Source organism: Oncorhynchus keta, chromosome 37 (assembly GCF_023373465.1).
Source record: "Oncorhynchus keta strain PuntledgeMale-10-30-2019 chromosome 37, Oket_V2, whole genome shotgun sequence".
Lineage (NCBI taxonomy): Eukaryota > Metazoa > Chordata > Actinopteri > Salmoniformes > Salmonidae > Oncorhynchus > Oncorhynchus keta.
Window position 1 is genome coordinate 21,566,979 of NC_068457.1, and position 13,914 is coordinate 21,580,892.

At 43.5% G+C, this 13,914-nt stretch overlaps 1 protein-coding gene across 3 annotated transcripts in view; it reads right to left on the reverse strand.

Moving 5' to 3' along the window:
• Window positions 1-478: 478 nt before the first annotated feature.
• The window catches only part of LOC118377276 (fibroblast growth factor 14-like), a 96,385-nt gene continuing 82,949 nt past the window's right edge, over window positions 479-13,914 (reverse strand). The window contains exons 4-5 of one of the 3 annotated variants that reach the window (XM_052499713.1): window positions 4,082-4,280; window positions 479-3,989 (exon numbers count right to left, since the gene is read on the reverse strand). In XM_052499713.1, the coding sequence (XP_052355673.1) occupies window positions 3,835-3,989; window positions 4,082-4,280 (354 nt within the window). In that variant the 3' untranslated portion in view covers window positions 479-3,834. The remainder of the gene's footprint in view (window positions 3,990-4,081; window positions 4,281-13,914) is intronic. The other 2 variants (XM_052499715.1, XM_052499714.1) reach the window with 2 other exon arrangements.

The following is a 13,914-nucleotide window of genomic DNA, read 5'->3' on the forward strand; positions in this document are numbered from 1 at the left end:
GCCATTTTTATGTCTCTGCATCCAGTATGAAGGAAGTTAGAGGTAGTTTTGCGAGCTAATGGTAACTAGCGTTAGCGCAATGACTGGAAGTATATGGTATCTACTAGCATGCTAGCAGTTGCCATAGACTTCCAGTCATTGCGCTAATGCTAGTTAGCAATTGCGTTAATGCTAGTTAGCAACTTCCTTCAAACTGCTCACAGATACATACAAATGGTATCAGCGAGTTCATCTGACTCTGGGGAAGTAGATAAAGGGCTTGATTGCCAAAATCCTGAAGTATCCCCTTAAGGGGGTTATGAAAAAGCTACCAACTCATAGAGAGGAAATATAACCTTATTTCTTCAGCTATTCGTCCTTTGTCCAGCTCCTATGCCACGTTTTGATGTGAGGAAACATTCTCCATTCTTTGTAATGTACCAGATTGGGACAATGCAGAGTAATGTCAATAACATCACCATGTCTCCTTCATATAAATATTTTATTCAATATGTTGTATCTGTGTATACAATGGAGACACAAACTGTACAGTGCAGACAAACTCTTTTGCATATATATGTATGTAAAGTTAGCGGTACATTTACCGACACAATCTCTTTTTTTCTTATTTTTGTTTTGACTTGATACACATAGGCTACAGTACTACATGCTTATCTCCACTGCCTTTCTTGTTTACCATGCAACAGGTGAGAGACGTATAGACTGGAGAGAGAGAGAGAGACAGATGGAGAGATAGAGAGAGGGGTGGGCAGGGGTAAGGGGAAGAATGAGATGGAATGTTGAGAAAGAAAGAAAGGGAGAGAGAAAGAGAGAGAGGTTTGTACATTTGCACAGTCAAAGTCAATTCAATTTGACAAAAACGGATCCAGTCTCACTTGAAGTAATCAGTTAGAGATTCAGAATCCAGCAGCACATAGAGCTCAACGATGGCAGGATTCAATCAGAGACCTTAGAGAGAGTTTGGCCAATGCAGTCTGAACTATGACATCACAGAGCTCGATGGCAGCCACGTTCGTGTCACTGGGCAATATTGAATCCTCAAGAGGCAGCAATGTGGTGCCCAGCTCTACAGTTGGCCCAACTCTCCATATTAAATGACTCTGGTTTCAACAGGAACAGAAACACCATTAACTCAAAGACACAACACCATCAAATTGTAGGTCTACATTTCTTTGCCAAGAACAGCAGCTTTTGTTCAGCTTGGTACAGACAAAACACTGGACAAGAAGTACAGCAAATGTTGCTTCAACACTTTCCCACAAACAGCCCAGTGGAATCTTTTTTTATTTTATACACCGTACCTTTTCGAGTGGTTTCTCTATGATCTCACCCAGCTAGCAAGCTTACGGTGGCCCATGAGCAGCCTGGGCCACAGGGCAAATTTGGCATCCATGGCCCGTTTTGCTCATAGGCTTTACAGTGGCTGACTGTTGTTATAAGCTCTTGGAGCTAACGTGAGCCTTCAGGTCCCAGGCACGGTTACAGGCTCAGCGAACTACCTCTGCTACTTATACAGGAAGTGACAGATCTTGATCCTCACAGTAAACATTTCAGCACAAAAACGTAACAGACCAACATCATTCCCTTATTTCATTTAGACGAATGACACGTAAAAGAGTTTGGGTAAAGTCAAACGACGGGTAACGTCAAAGTATCAATGGCTTCTAAATGAGAAAGCTACAACTCCAAGATGGGAGGTTTGTAGTCACAGTGTGAAAGCCAACGGATATAGGACTGCGGCAGCGTACCTCTTACCAATGCCAGCTAACAGCCACACCTCCAACATCACTTATTTTACTGGTCCGTTTAGGACTGTTCCCTGTAGTGACTCTGTAGTGACTCTACTGTTCATTCAATATTTTTGTACGTTCTTTGACTCTGTCAACTTCACTATGTGTGCATGTACAGGGAGCTGTCAAAATACAGGAAACGCCAACATAGTGTCGTAATAGGGCGTTGTGCCACGAGCCAGAACAGCTTCAATGCACCTTGGCAGAGATTCTAGAAGTGTCTGGAACTCTATTGGAGGGATGCAACACTATTCTTCTGCAAGAAATTTCATCATTTGGTGTTTTTTTTGGCAGGTTGAAGTTTATTCTCACGAGTCTTGTCCTAGAGGCAGAACTGAGCGATTTCCCCTTAGATAGGCCAGCTGCAAAGTGAAATGGGCTTTTTGGTGTTAATTTAAGGTGAGGGTTAGGCATTAGGGTTAACAGTGTGGTTAAAGTTAGGTTTAAAATCAGATTGTATGATTTGTGCCTGTGCCAGCTAGCTAGTGACCACTCTGCAGAACTGCCTCCAGAACAAGATTCATGACAAAAAAACACTAACCTGCGTTTTGTTGATGGTGGTGGAAAACGCTGTCTCAGGCACCGCTCCAGAATCTCCCATAAGCGTTCAGTTGGGTTGAGATCTGGTGACTGTGCGGCCATTGCCTGGGGTTTACACCATCTTCATGCTCACCAAAACGTTCATTTACCACTTGTGCCCTGTGGATGGGGGACCCTTATCATCCTAGGGGGGCATAGCCATGGTAGCCAAAATAATGGCCTGCCCAGCATTTTTATAAATTACCTTAAGATGGGATGTTAATTGCTTAATTAACTCAGGAACCACACCTGTATGGAAGCACATTCTTTCAATATACTTAGCATCCCTCATTTACTCAAGCGTTTCCATTATTTTGGGCAGTTACCTATATGTTGCCAGTGAAAATGCTACATGTCGGTCACCCTTGTGCAACTTTTGGCACTTTTCAAATATTGAATTGGAATTTCAGGTCATGTCCTGAATTGACCATGGCTCTGGATAGAAACCCATAGCTTCTGTGGACATGCTAGTTACTCTGCTACCATGCACTCTACCTACCATGCATTGCATCTGCTACCTCCTCAATACTACCAACGCATGAACATCTCATCCCCAGCCCCAGTCCTCTCCCTCTATACATGTCTTACAAAATACAAGTATTGCCCTCCTGCGTCCTTCACTGCCTAAATGAACCTACAAACACACAGAGAAAATAGTGATAGTAAGAAATAGAATAGAGATGTGGAGGTAGAGATAGAGAGAAGCTAAGAAAGAATGAGAGAGTGTGAGAGACAGAGAGAGAAAGAAACTAAGAAAGAATGAAAGAGGAAGCGAGAGAGAGAAGCTAAGAAATAATGAGAGAGAGAGACAATCATTTGAAAAATAGATGACAATTCTGTTTTGTGTCATTACAACAATCTATCCAGACGGTCGCTGGTGCATTTTGGGTATAGAATTATAAACAAGCAAACAAATTGGTAAACAGACGAACAAACAGACTGTGGTCAATATGGATGGACTCTTTTGCTATAGTGCGTCAGAGTGAGAGAGGGGGCTTATGGGTAGCCATCAGCAGGCAAGGCTACCTGGCAAAAAGGAAGAGGGAAAAAAACGCTTTGTCATCATTCTCACAGATTGTCACAGAAAAATAATCGTAAGGATTTGAAAAAGGCATTCCGTATCGCGTAGGTAGGGCATTCCGCTGTTCAAGTTTGTAGTTTATCTAGCTGATAAAATCAGCCAATTCCCCTCCTCCTCCCCTTCCTCCTCCTCCTTGTCAACACCTTCCTGCTCCTTCTTCTCCCCTCCTCTTCTCCCTTCCACCTCCCCTCCCCCATCCCCTAAATGGAGTGGTCCATTTCCTCATCTCGAACACCACTGCACCGAATCAGCCAAAAAGAGAAAGAGAGAGAAAAGAGAGAAGAGGTGGGACTTAGCCCATAATTGACCAATCAAGGTGAGAGTTTGAGTGCAGTGGGCAGAGTCTCAAGTCTCTGTCGTGTGGGGGGAGAGGAGGGGGCAGGGTTATGTTGCAGTCTCCTTCGGGTCGGGTTTGTTGATTGGTTTGCCCCCGTTCATGGCCACTGGTTCGCTGGTTGTGCTTTTGCTGGGCGGGACTCCGGAAACTTTAGGCAATGTCTCCCTGACGTCGTGCAACGACGGCTCCTTGTACATCGCAACTACAGAGAACAGGAGAGATCAGAGTGTTAGAGCGTGTGAGTGTGTGTGTGTGTGTGTGTGTGCATCCATGTGTGTGTGACAACCCCCTTACCTTCTATAGGTTTGGGCAGGAAGTGAGCGGCTGGTTTGGTCTTTTTCACTCGGTTGCCCTTCATGGGCTGTCCTTCCTTGTTCAGGCCCAAGAACCAGGCCCTCCCAGACTCATTCTGTCTGTACAGCATCGACGAGTAGATCACATAGTAGTTCTCAAACACAGACTCCTTAAACTTACACTCTGCTGTAAACAGCTCCTACAGGAGACACACAAACACACACACACGCAGGCACACAAACACACACACACACACGCAGGCACACAAGCACACACACACGCAGGCACACAAACACACACACACACACACACACACACACACACACACACACACACACACACACACACACACACACACACACACACACACACACACACACACACACACACACACACACACACACACACACACACACACACACACACAGAATCAGTATCAAACATACAACAATGGACAAATTGCTACCACTTAATATTCCATTAGATACCAGCCCAACGTCCATCCAAGACTTTTATAATCAACAGTTTCCATGACGTTTATTTAACTTCCATTGGCGACGATTTACCAACATTCAACCTGCTAAATGACTCACCCTGAATTGAATTACGCTGCTCTATCGATCTCTACATACATTCAGCCTGAATCCTAGAAGTTGTTCAGCCATCCTAGAAGATGTTTGTGCTCACTTCAAAATGAGGGGTGTTGTACAAAACACATTCATCAGCGATTGGATCGTCTCTAACCAATCAGAGTATCAAAGCCAATGACGTGATTCATGGTTCATGATGGCTCGCTCTAGCCCAACCCATTGGTTTCTGGAACCAATCAGAATGTTTAGAATGTGTTTGCATTCTACAAGATGTCAGGGAGGAAAGCAAATCCAGAGTCATTGTGGAGAGGAAACGCTAGTGGGGGTGGTGTTTGGCGCTGTGGCTGGATGGGCAGTCAGTCTCCTAAATGACTGATTTGTACTGTAATTAACCATCACTAGCTTCCAGGGCTTCAGAGAGACAGACGGGCTGGGAAAACATTGAAATTCCAATCAGGTGTGCTTGTCAGTCACCACCACAAGAAAAGAGACACTCGCTCACCTGTGTGGGCCTTTGTTCCCAGTTACCATGGAAACGATGGAACAGAGAAGATGGGAGGGGAAGAGGAGGAGGATGGGGAAGTGGTTTGATGTCTAGGTGTGATTGATCGTGGTTGGCAACGTATTTCCATTTTCCTTTGCTCTTTTTATGGTTCTCATTATGGTTCACTGCACTTTTCCCCTGTGTCCTTCAACTCTGTCCAATTAGCACATTCAGGCTGTGTCTCAATAGTATAAAGTTGCTTCCTCTACTTGTCAGGTGTCCACCATGTTGCTCTTACTTATCTTGTGATTTCAGATCATTTAGGATTTAAAGGCCCAATGCAGACTTAATTTTTTTTATTTTTTATCTCAACATCAAATAATTTCTGGGTAACAATTAAGTACCTTACTGTGATTGTTTTCAATTAAAATAGTAAAAAATAAACAAAAATAGCTTCTTAGCAAAGAGTGATTTTCTCAAGCAAAAATGTTGCTATGAATGTTTGGGAGGGGTTTGAGTGGAGAGGGGAAAACTGAAAACTAGCTGTTATTGGCAGAGACGTTAGGAACCCTCTTTCTAATTGGTCTATTAATTAATTAATCGCCTGGTGATACCACCAAAACTCCATCCCACCAAAATATACATTTTTTAAACAGCTCTTTCACTAAAAGGACATTATCATAATTTTTGATAATTTCACAGTATTATTCCAACCTCATAGTGTGGAAATATACTGTACATAAAACACAGGAAATCACACGTTTGACCGCACTGAGCCTTTAAGGTGAGGTGACAAGGAGAGGAAGCCATTTTAGACAATTGAGATGGACCTGCATACTGAACATTGTTATAAAACACAGGCTGTTAGAGAGAGAGAAGAGGAGGCAGTGGAGATTAACGGAGAGAAAGAAAGAGGGGAAGGAAAGAAAGAAAGGAGGACGTAGGAGGAGAGAAGAGAGAGATAAATCACCAAGGGAGGAGGATGTTTCCTGGGGGGGAAACACACAAACACACACACAGTCTTGTATAACTAACCTTGTGGGGACACACAATTCAGTCCCATTCAAATCCTATTTTACCCCACCCCTAAACCTAACACTAACCTTAACCCTCGCTCCTAACCATAACCCTAAAACGAACCCTAAACATAATTCTAACCCTAACACTAATTCTAACCTTAACTCTAAACACCATAGAAATAGCATTTGACCTTGTGGGGACCAACAAAATGTCCCTAGTTGGTCAAATATTTGTTTGTTTACTATTCTTCTGGGGACTTCTGGTCCCAACAAGTATAGTTAAACATGTTCACACACACACACACACACACACACACACACACACACACACACACACACACACACACACACACACACACACACACACACACACACACACACACACACACACACACACACACACACACACACACACACACACACACACACACACACACAGTTTGCTACAGCAGGAAAATAATCCTGCAGCAACATGAAATGTGAGGTATTATGTGGATTATAATTAATGGACATTTTTGTTTGTAGGGAAAATCAAGTCTGACATTTCGAAGTGGAAATTACAAACTTCAGAAGCCTTATTAAACCTTGCATATACTAGACGTTTTAAATGTCCTGCACTGCAAGAAACGTATCCTGCAACAGGGTGATCAAATGAAGATCCTACATCTGTACACACACACATGCTGGACCTTAATATTTTATAATATTAGAAACTGACTTAGGGCCAGTTTTCATGCTGTGCTCTATACAGCTGAGGTTAGACCAGGGGTTAGAAGGGTGCAGAGGTCAGACCAGCGGTTAGAAGGGTGCAGAGGTCAGACCAGGGGTTAGAAGGGTGCAGAGGTCTGACCAGGGGTTAGAAGGGTGCAGAGGTCTGACCAGGGGTTAGAAGGGTGCAGAGGTCAGACCAGGGGTTAGAAGGGTGCAGAGGTCTGACCAGGGGTTAGAAGGGTGCAGAGGTCAGACCAGGGGTTAGAAGGGTGCAGAGGTCTGACCAGGGGTTAGAAGGGTGCAGAGGTCTGACCAGGGGTTAGAAGGGTGCAGAGGTCAGACCAGGGGTTAGAAGGGTGCAGAGGTCTGACCAGGGGTTAGAAGGGTGCAGAGGTCAGACCAGGGGTTAGAAGGGTGCAGAGGTCAGACCAGGGGTTAGAAGAGTGCAGAGGTCAGACCAGGGGTTAGAAGGGTGCAGAGAGTGATCCAGTATTGATCCCACATGACCACCTGGTTCCAGTGAGGATAGAGCTTATTGTTTTCTCCGTCATACAGGGAATGTGTGTCAGTGTGTGCGTGGTGTGTGCGTGGTGTGTGTGTGTAGGTGTGTGTGGTGTGGTGTGTATGTGTGTGTTGTGTCGTGTTTGTGTGTTGAGTGTGTGTGTGTGTGTGTCATGTGTTGTGTGTATGTGTGGTAAGTGTGTGTATGTGTATGTGTGTCGTGTGGCAAATGTGTATGTGTGGGTTTGTGTGTGTTTGTCCCTCCAACACTGTTCATTATCACACTGCTAATTACCCAGGGGAATTGTGGGTAAACAAGTAAGTTAAAGAAAGGAAAGAGGGCGAGAGGAGGAGGACTGGAGAATGGCAGAATACAGGACAGAATAAACACTGTGTGAAGGACTAGTGAAACTTAGAGACCTCTTTAGATGGGGTGTTAAAGTCTTAAAGGAGCAATTGTCATTTTTGGCAAAATTCATTTTTGTATAAGTTATCTTTTCGAAAGTATTTTGGCCGTTGTGGTTTAAACCAAATAAGCTATATGATACTCTGAGAAAAATGTCAGAATCATGGTGTTCAGTTCCACAGTTGTCTGTATCTCTTCAGCTGCCATAAACTGTTAACATGGATAGGTATAGAGTAGCATCCTTGCTGTTGTGTGTCCTGTCTGGTTGTCCTTTAGTGAGGATGACACCATGCTCTTCCTTTCAACTCCGCAAACCTTTCATCTAGTCATCCTGTCCTGTTTCTGCCTCTGGATCCAACACACACGTGCACACACACACGCCACAAGGTCTATGTCAGAAAACAGATGCTCTGGTATAGAAAGGAAAAGTGAGAGAGAGAGAGAGAGAGAGAGAAGAGGAAGAGAATAGAGAGAGAGAGAAGAGGAAGAGAGAGAGAGAGAGAGAAGAGGAAGAGAATAGAGAGAACGAGAGAGGAGGAAGAGAGAGGGAGAGAAGAGGATGAAATGAGAGAGAGTGAGAGAAGAGGGAGAGCGAGACCGAAAGCAAGAGAGAAGACGAAGAGGTAGTGAGAGAGAGAGAGGGAAGAGGAAGAGAGAGAGAGAGTGAGAGGAGAGAGAGAGAGTGAGAGGAGAGAGAGAAGGAAGAAGAGAGAGAGAGAAGAGGAAGAGAGAGAGAAGGAAGAAGAGGAGAGAGAGAGAAGAGGAAGAGAGAGACAACAAAAGAGAGATATACACACAGCCATACAAAGGTTTAATGTATTTTTCCACCAAATAAACAAATAACTGTAATTATCCTCATGCCAATATATGAGCTACAGTATGTGACTTTGTGTCTTTGTCCCTCAAAGCCGCAACTACCCCCCCACACACACACACACACTGCTCCTCCTGATCCCTATCCTGCCTTTCCGAATTATAACCAAATCACCCAGGAATATTACGGAAATTAGGAAAGACCACTGCTGGCAAGCATCCACTTAAACAGCAACGGGGAGTAATACAGTTTCAGCATGTGTGAGTGTGTGTGTGCGCATGTATGTGTTGCCTATGTATTCATGTGTTTAATATGTCATGGAACATGTCAGCTCATAGGCATCAGCAGACTCTGGGCAGGAATTAGTGGTTGTCTCCTTGTTTATCTCTACTGAACAAAAATATAAATGCAACATGTAAAATGTTGGTCCCATGTTTCATGAGCTTAAATAAAAGATCCCAGAAATGTTAGTTACACACAAAAAAGTGTATTTCTCTCAAATTTTGTGCACAAATTTGTTTCCATCCCTGTTAGTGAGTATTTCTCCTTTGCCAAGATAATCCATCCACCTGACAGGTGTGGCATATCAAGAAGCTGATTAAACAGCATGATCATTACACAGGTGCACCTTGTACTAGGGACAATAAAAGGGCACTCTAAAATATGCAGTTGTGTCACACAACACAATGCCACAGACGGTTTTGAGGAAGCATACAATTGGCATGCTGACTGCAATAATGTCCACAAGAGCTGTTGCCAGATAATTGAAAGTGAATTTCTCTACCATAAGCCGCCTCCAATATCATTTTAAAGAATTTGGCAGTAAGTCCAACCGGCTTCACAACTGCAGACCACATGTAACCATGCCAGCCCAGGACCTCCACATCCGGCTTCTTCACCAGCGGGATCATTCGAGATCAGCCACCTGGACAGCTGATGAAACTGAGGAGTATTTTTGTCTTGTTATAAAGCCCTTTTGTGGGGAAAAGGTGGCACATACAGCATCTATCTTACTTACGTTTTCCTCCATAGTATTAACATGTAGAGGATATGATAGTTCTCCCTCCATAGTATTAACATGTAGAGGATATGATAGTTCTCCCTCCATAGTATTAACATGTAGAGGATATGATAGTTCTCCCTCCATAGTATTAACATGTGATAGTTCTCCCTCCATAGTATTAACATGTAGAGGATATGATAGTTCTCCCTCCATAATATTAACATGTTGTCACAACTTTCACCGAAGTCGTTTCCTTTCCTTGTTCGGGCGGTGTTCGGCGGTCAGCGTCACCAGTCTTCTAGCCATCGTCCATTCACTTTTCATTTTCCATTTGTTTTGTCTTGTTTTCCTGCACACCTGGTTTTCATTTCCCTCATTTATTTTTTAAAATTTAACCCTCTGTTCCCCCCATGTCTTTGTGTGGAATTGTTTGTTGTAGGTGCTTGTGTACATGTTTACTGGTGCGTGTCGGGTTTGTGTACCCATATTCTGTTGTATTTTTATGCCATTGGATTAAACTGCTCCGGCTACTACCTAGTTCTGCTCTCTTATGTCTGACTTCCCTGCCACCAGTTACGCACCCCTTTACACATGTACAGGATATGATAGTTCTCCCTCCATAGAAAACTCTAAGACTTGATGGTGAGGGCTACAGTATATACTGTGTACTGTTTTTGTTACTATAAAGGTGTAAACCAACATACAGCTTTCCGTGTAACTGTGTGCGTGTGTTGTCTGTGTGTCTGCATGAGTGTCTGCATGAGTGTGTGCTCGAGTACTCAGATGTGTATGCGTGTAACTGTGTGTGTGTGTGCTCGAGTACTCAGATGTGTATGCGTGTGTGTGTGTGTGTGTGTGTGTGTGTGTGTGTGTGTGTGTGTGTGTGTGTGTGTGTGTGTGTGTGTGTGTGTGTGTGTGTGTGTGTGTGTGTGTGTGTGTGTGTGTGTGCTCGAGTACTCAGATGTGTGTGTTCTTCACACTCTTCAACACACACTCAGAGCTGGTTTCCTCTTGCCCGGCATCGTTGGTAATTAACACATACCAGATCATTTCACACTAGTCCATCTGTTGACTGCAGAGACAGAGACCGAGAGAGATGGGTGGATCGAGACGAGTCTCTCTCTACAACCAGAGAGCCGTCTCATCTGTCTGACAGATGTGTAGTACTATAGATCATCTTGATGCTTCATCATCAGGAGGAGTAACACTAAAACACTCTATTCTTGATCTTACTGTTAAGGGTCGGCCATCTTGTGTCTTTGTGATTCATCAAAGCAGCGCCTTTATAAACCATTAATCAAAGCAGCGCCTCTGTAAACCGTACTAGAGCAACATATCTGTTGTTATTATTATAAAACATATTTCTTCGGTAAAAAAATAGACAATATCTGTTAAATCCCTAACAGGACTGCTTTTTGTTCATAGTCAGCGGTGTGCGTGTGTGTGTGTGTGTGTGTGTGTGTGTGTGTGTGTGTGTGTGTGTGTGTGTGTGTGTGTGTGTGTGTGTGCATGTGTGCGTGTGTGCGTGTGTGCGTGTGTGTGTGTGTGTGTGTGTGGTGCATGTGCATGTGGACAGGACTTCCCCCATCAATAATGAACAGAGAAACAGAACATAACATCTCTCCTCCAAAAAAGGACAAAACAAGCGGCCGGCTGCTCTCCTCTCGGCAGCATCATGTCACTGTCCCTCGCTCCGACACAGTGAGGAAAAAGAGTGATATTTAACTGCTCTGGTGTGTCAGGGTCGGGAATAATTCATATTTCCCTCCCCCTCCCTCCCTCCCTCCCTCCCTCCCTCACCATCTTTCTCACCACTTCACTTTCTCTCAAGGAAGCCCTCAAGTTTCCTTGGAGACAAGGAGAGAGAGGAGGGTTTGGGTGCAAACGGATGTGGATTTCTCTCTATTTCAATCTCTCTCTCTTTCTCTCTCTGCCTGTCGAAGCAGAAGCAGCTGATGTAATTCCATTATTATGTGAAGAATAAAGAGGATGAGTGATGGTGAATTCACAATGAGAAACACGAAGGGAACTGCTCTTCTGATATATCTAGTGTTATATAGTGACATGCCCATTGATTCATCACCAACCCCATAAAGACTAGAGAACTATTCAAGATAAGAATCTTACTGAGGAGTCATATAATGTTGCAGCCTAAAGAGAAGATGACCTCTCGTGCCCTACCTCGGGTAATGACCAGAGGAGGCTGGTCAGAGGCGCTACAGGAGGACGGGCTCACTGTAACGGCTGGAATGGAATCAATGGAACGGAGTCAAATGTATAGTTTCCATGTGTTTGATACCCTTCCATAGATTCGATTCCAGCCACTAGGATGAGCCTGTCCTCCTATAGCGCCTCCCACCAGCCTCCTCTGGTCATGACAATGTTTAGTATTCATGACGCATGTTCCCCTTCATACGAAACCGGGGTGAACCAATGGTCAGACAGACAGCATTGTACACAAAAAATAAGCCAAGGGAGTTTTTTTGAGCGAGAATAAAGACGACTTTCGTGTAGTAAACCATGTTACAGTTTTTCTCAGTCGCTTTGGTGCATTTCTTAGATCAAAAGTGCAATTCTTGATACTACTTGTACAAATTCCAAATCATCTAGTCACTTGTGCACATCATTAAAGCAATTTCTTATTCCTTTGAACAAATTGCAATTGATAATGTACAAGTGTCAGCTTTTTTCCACATTATCAATTGCTCATGTCATGTTGATCAAAATATAGTAGATGGTTCTCTGTTGAATAGTCTTACCCCTCAAAACATCTAGGCATTAGTTCCTTGCTTAAGCCATTACATGCAAAATTGTTGAACTATTTGTCATAAACTGTCAAGCATAGTTTTACACATTTCTATTAGACCTTTTGTACAAAAACGTGAATTGATTAATCGTGCAGGTGAAATTGACCCTCACTCATGAAGGAATGTAAAGTGTTAGTTCAACCAACAATCAACCAGTTGTCTAAATTGCTCAAAGTTGCATCTCATGAAGAATCAATTGGCAAGCATATATAGACAGACCACAACACAGAGTTGCAATTTTCCAATAATGGATGGACCAGGAAACGAACAGGGTCAACAGCCAAGAGGAGGAAGAAGAGGAGCAAGGATGCGTGGTGGAAGGCAAAACAGAGGAAGAGGCAGAAGAGGACATAGTGGTCACTATTGTAGACCATGTTGTCAATCATGGCCTTACAATGGCTGAGACGGGTCGAAGGGTGCAGCCGAATAATGGGAATATTGGGAGATCAACCGTGACCTCAATAGTTCAAACGTTTCGAAGAGAGAACAGGTATGTCCACCAGTGCACTGTTACTGTATATAAGCAGTATACTGTATACTTCCTACAATGCTTCATATTACAGTAGTCCACTTGTATTTCACAGCATACAGAAATATACTCTATACAGATACATACTGCACCTTACATGCACCCACCTGTATGTTTTACAGTAAAATGTGTGTTCGCATAGTTTTTGTCTATGTGAAAGTATGCGATGCATCACTGCATTTCCCCACATAGGACTGACTGCAAGATTACCTCAAACCGGTGGCTAGGACAACTTTTCACACCTCAACAGGAGGAGGCTATTTGCACCATGGTCCGAGTAAACAATGCCATGAGACTCAGGGAAATACAAAGGACCATTATAGAAGACAACGATGTCTTTGAAAACATCCATACGGTTAGCATCTCAACCATCGACAGGGTGCTGCATAGAAACCAGATGAGTATGAAACAGCTGTACCGTGTACCATTCCAAAGGAATGAGGACAGAGTTAAGGAGCTACGTTACCAGTATGTACAGGTAAAACATATATCTATGTAACTACTTTACAGCAACATTTTATAGTGATACATAGTACAGTAAGCATAAACTGCACACATGTCCATTGCTGTGGAAGGAACATGCAATATATGTATATTTTATGTCACTCTTCCTTACCAAAACAAATTCATCTGTGTGTTCTGGGATATACGTAGCGTATAATGGAGTTGGAATCAAGTGAACCCTCTCACAACTTTTTATACGTGGATGAGGCTGGCTTCAACCTGACCAAATCAGAGCTACTGTGGATTTGCCAGGCCAACGGGGAGGAAATATCACCATGTGTGCTGCTATTTCGGAGCATGGTGTCCTAACCCATATCCCCCTTATAGGGCCATACAACACCCAGCACCTACTCAACTTTTTAGAGACTCTCTACAGGGCTCTCATCCCTGATGATGAGAGGGGTCTGTTCAGAGAGGATTTGCCAAAGTATGTGGTCATTTGTGATAATGTGAGTTTCCATCGAT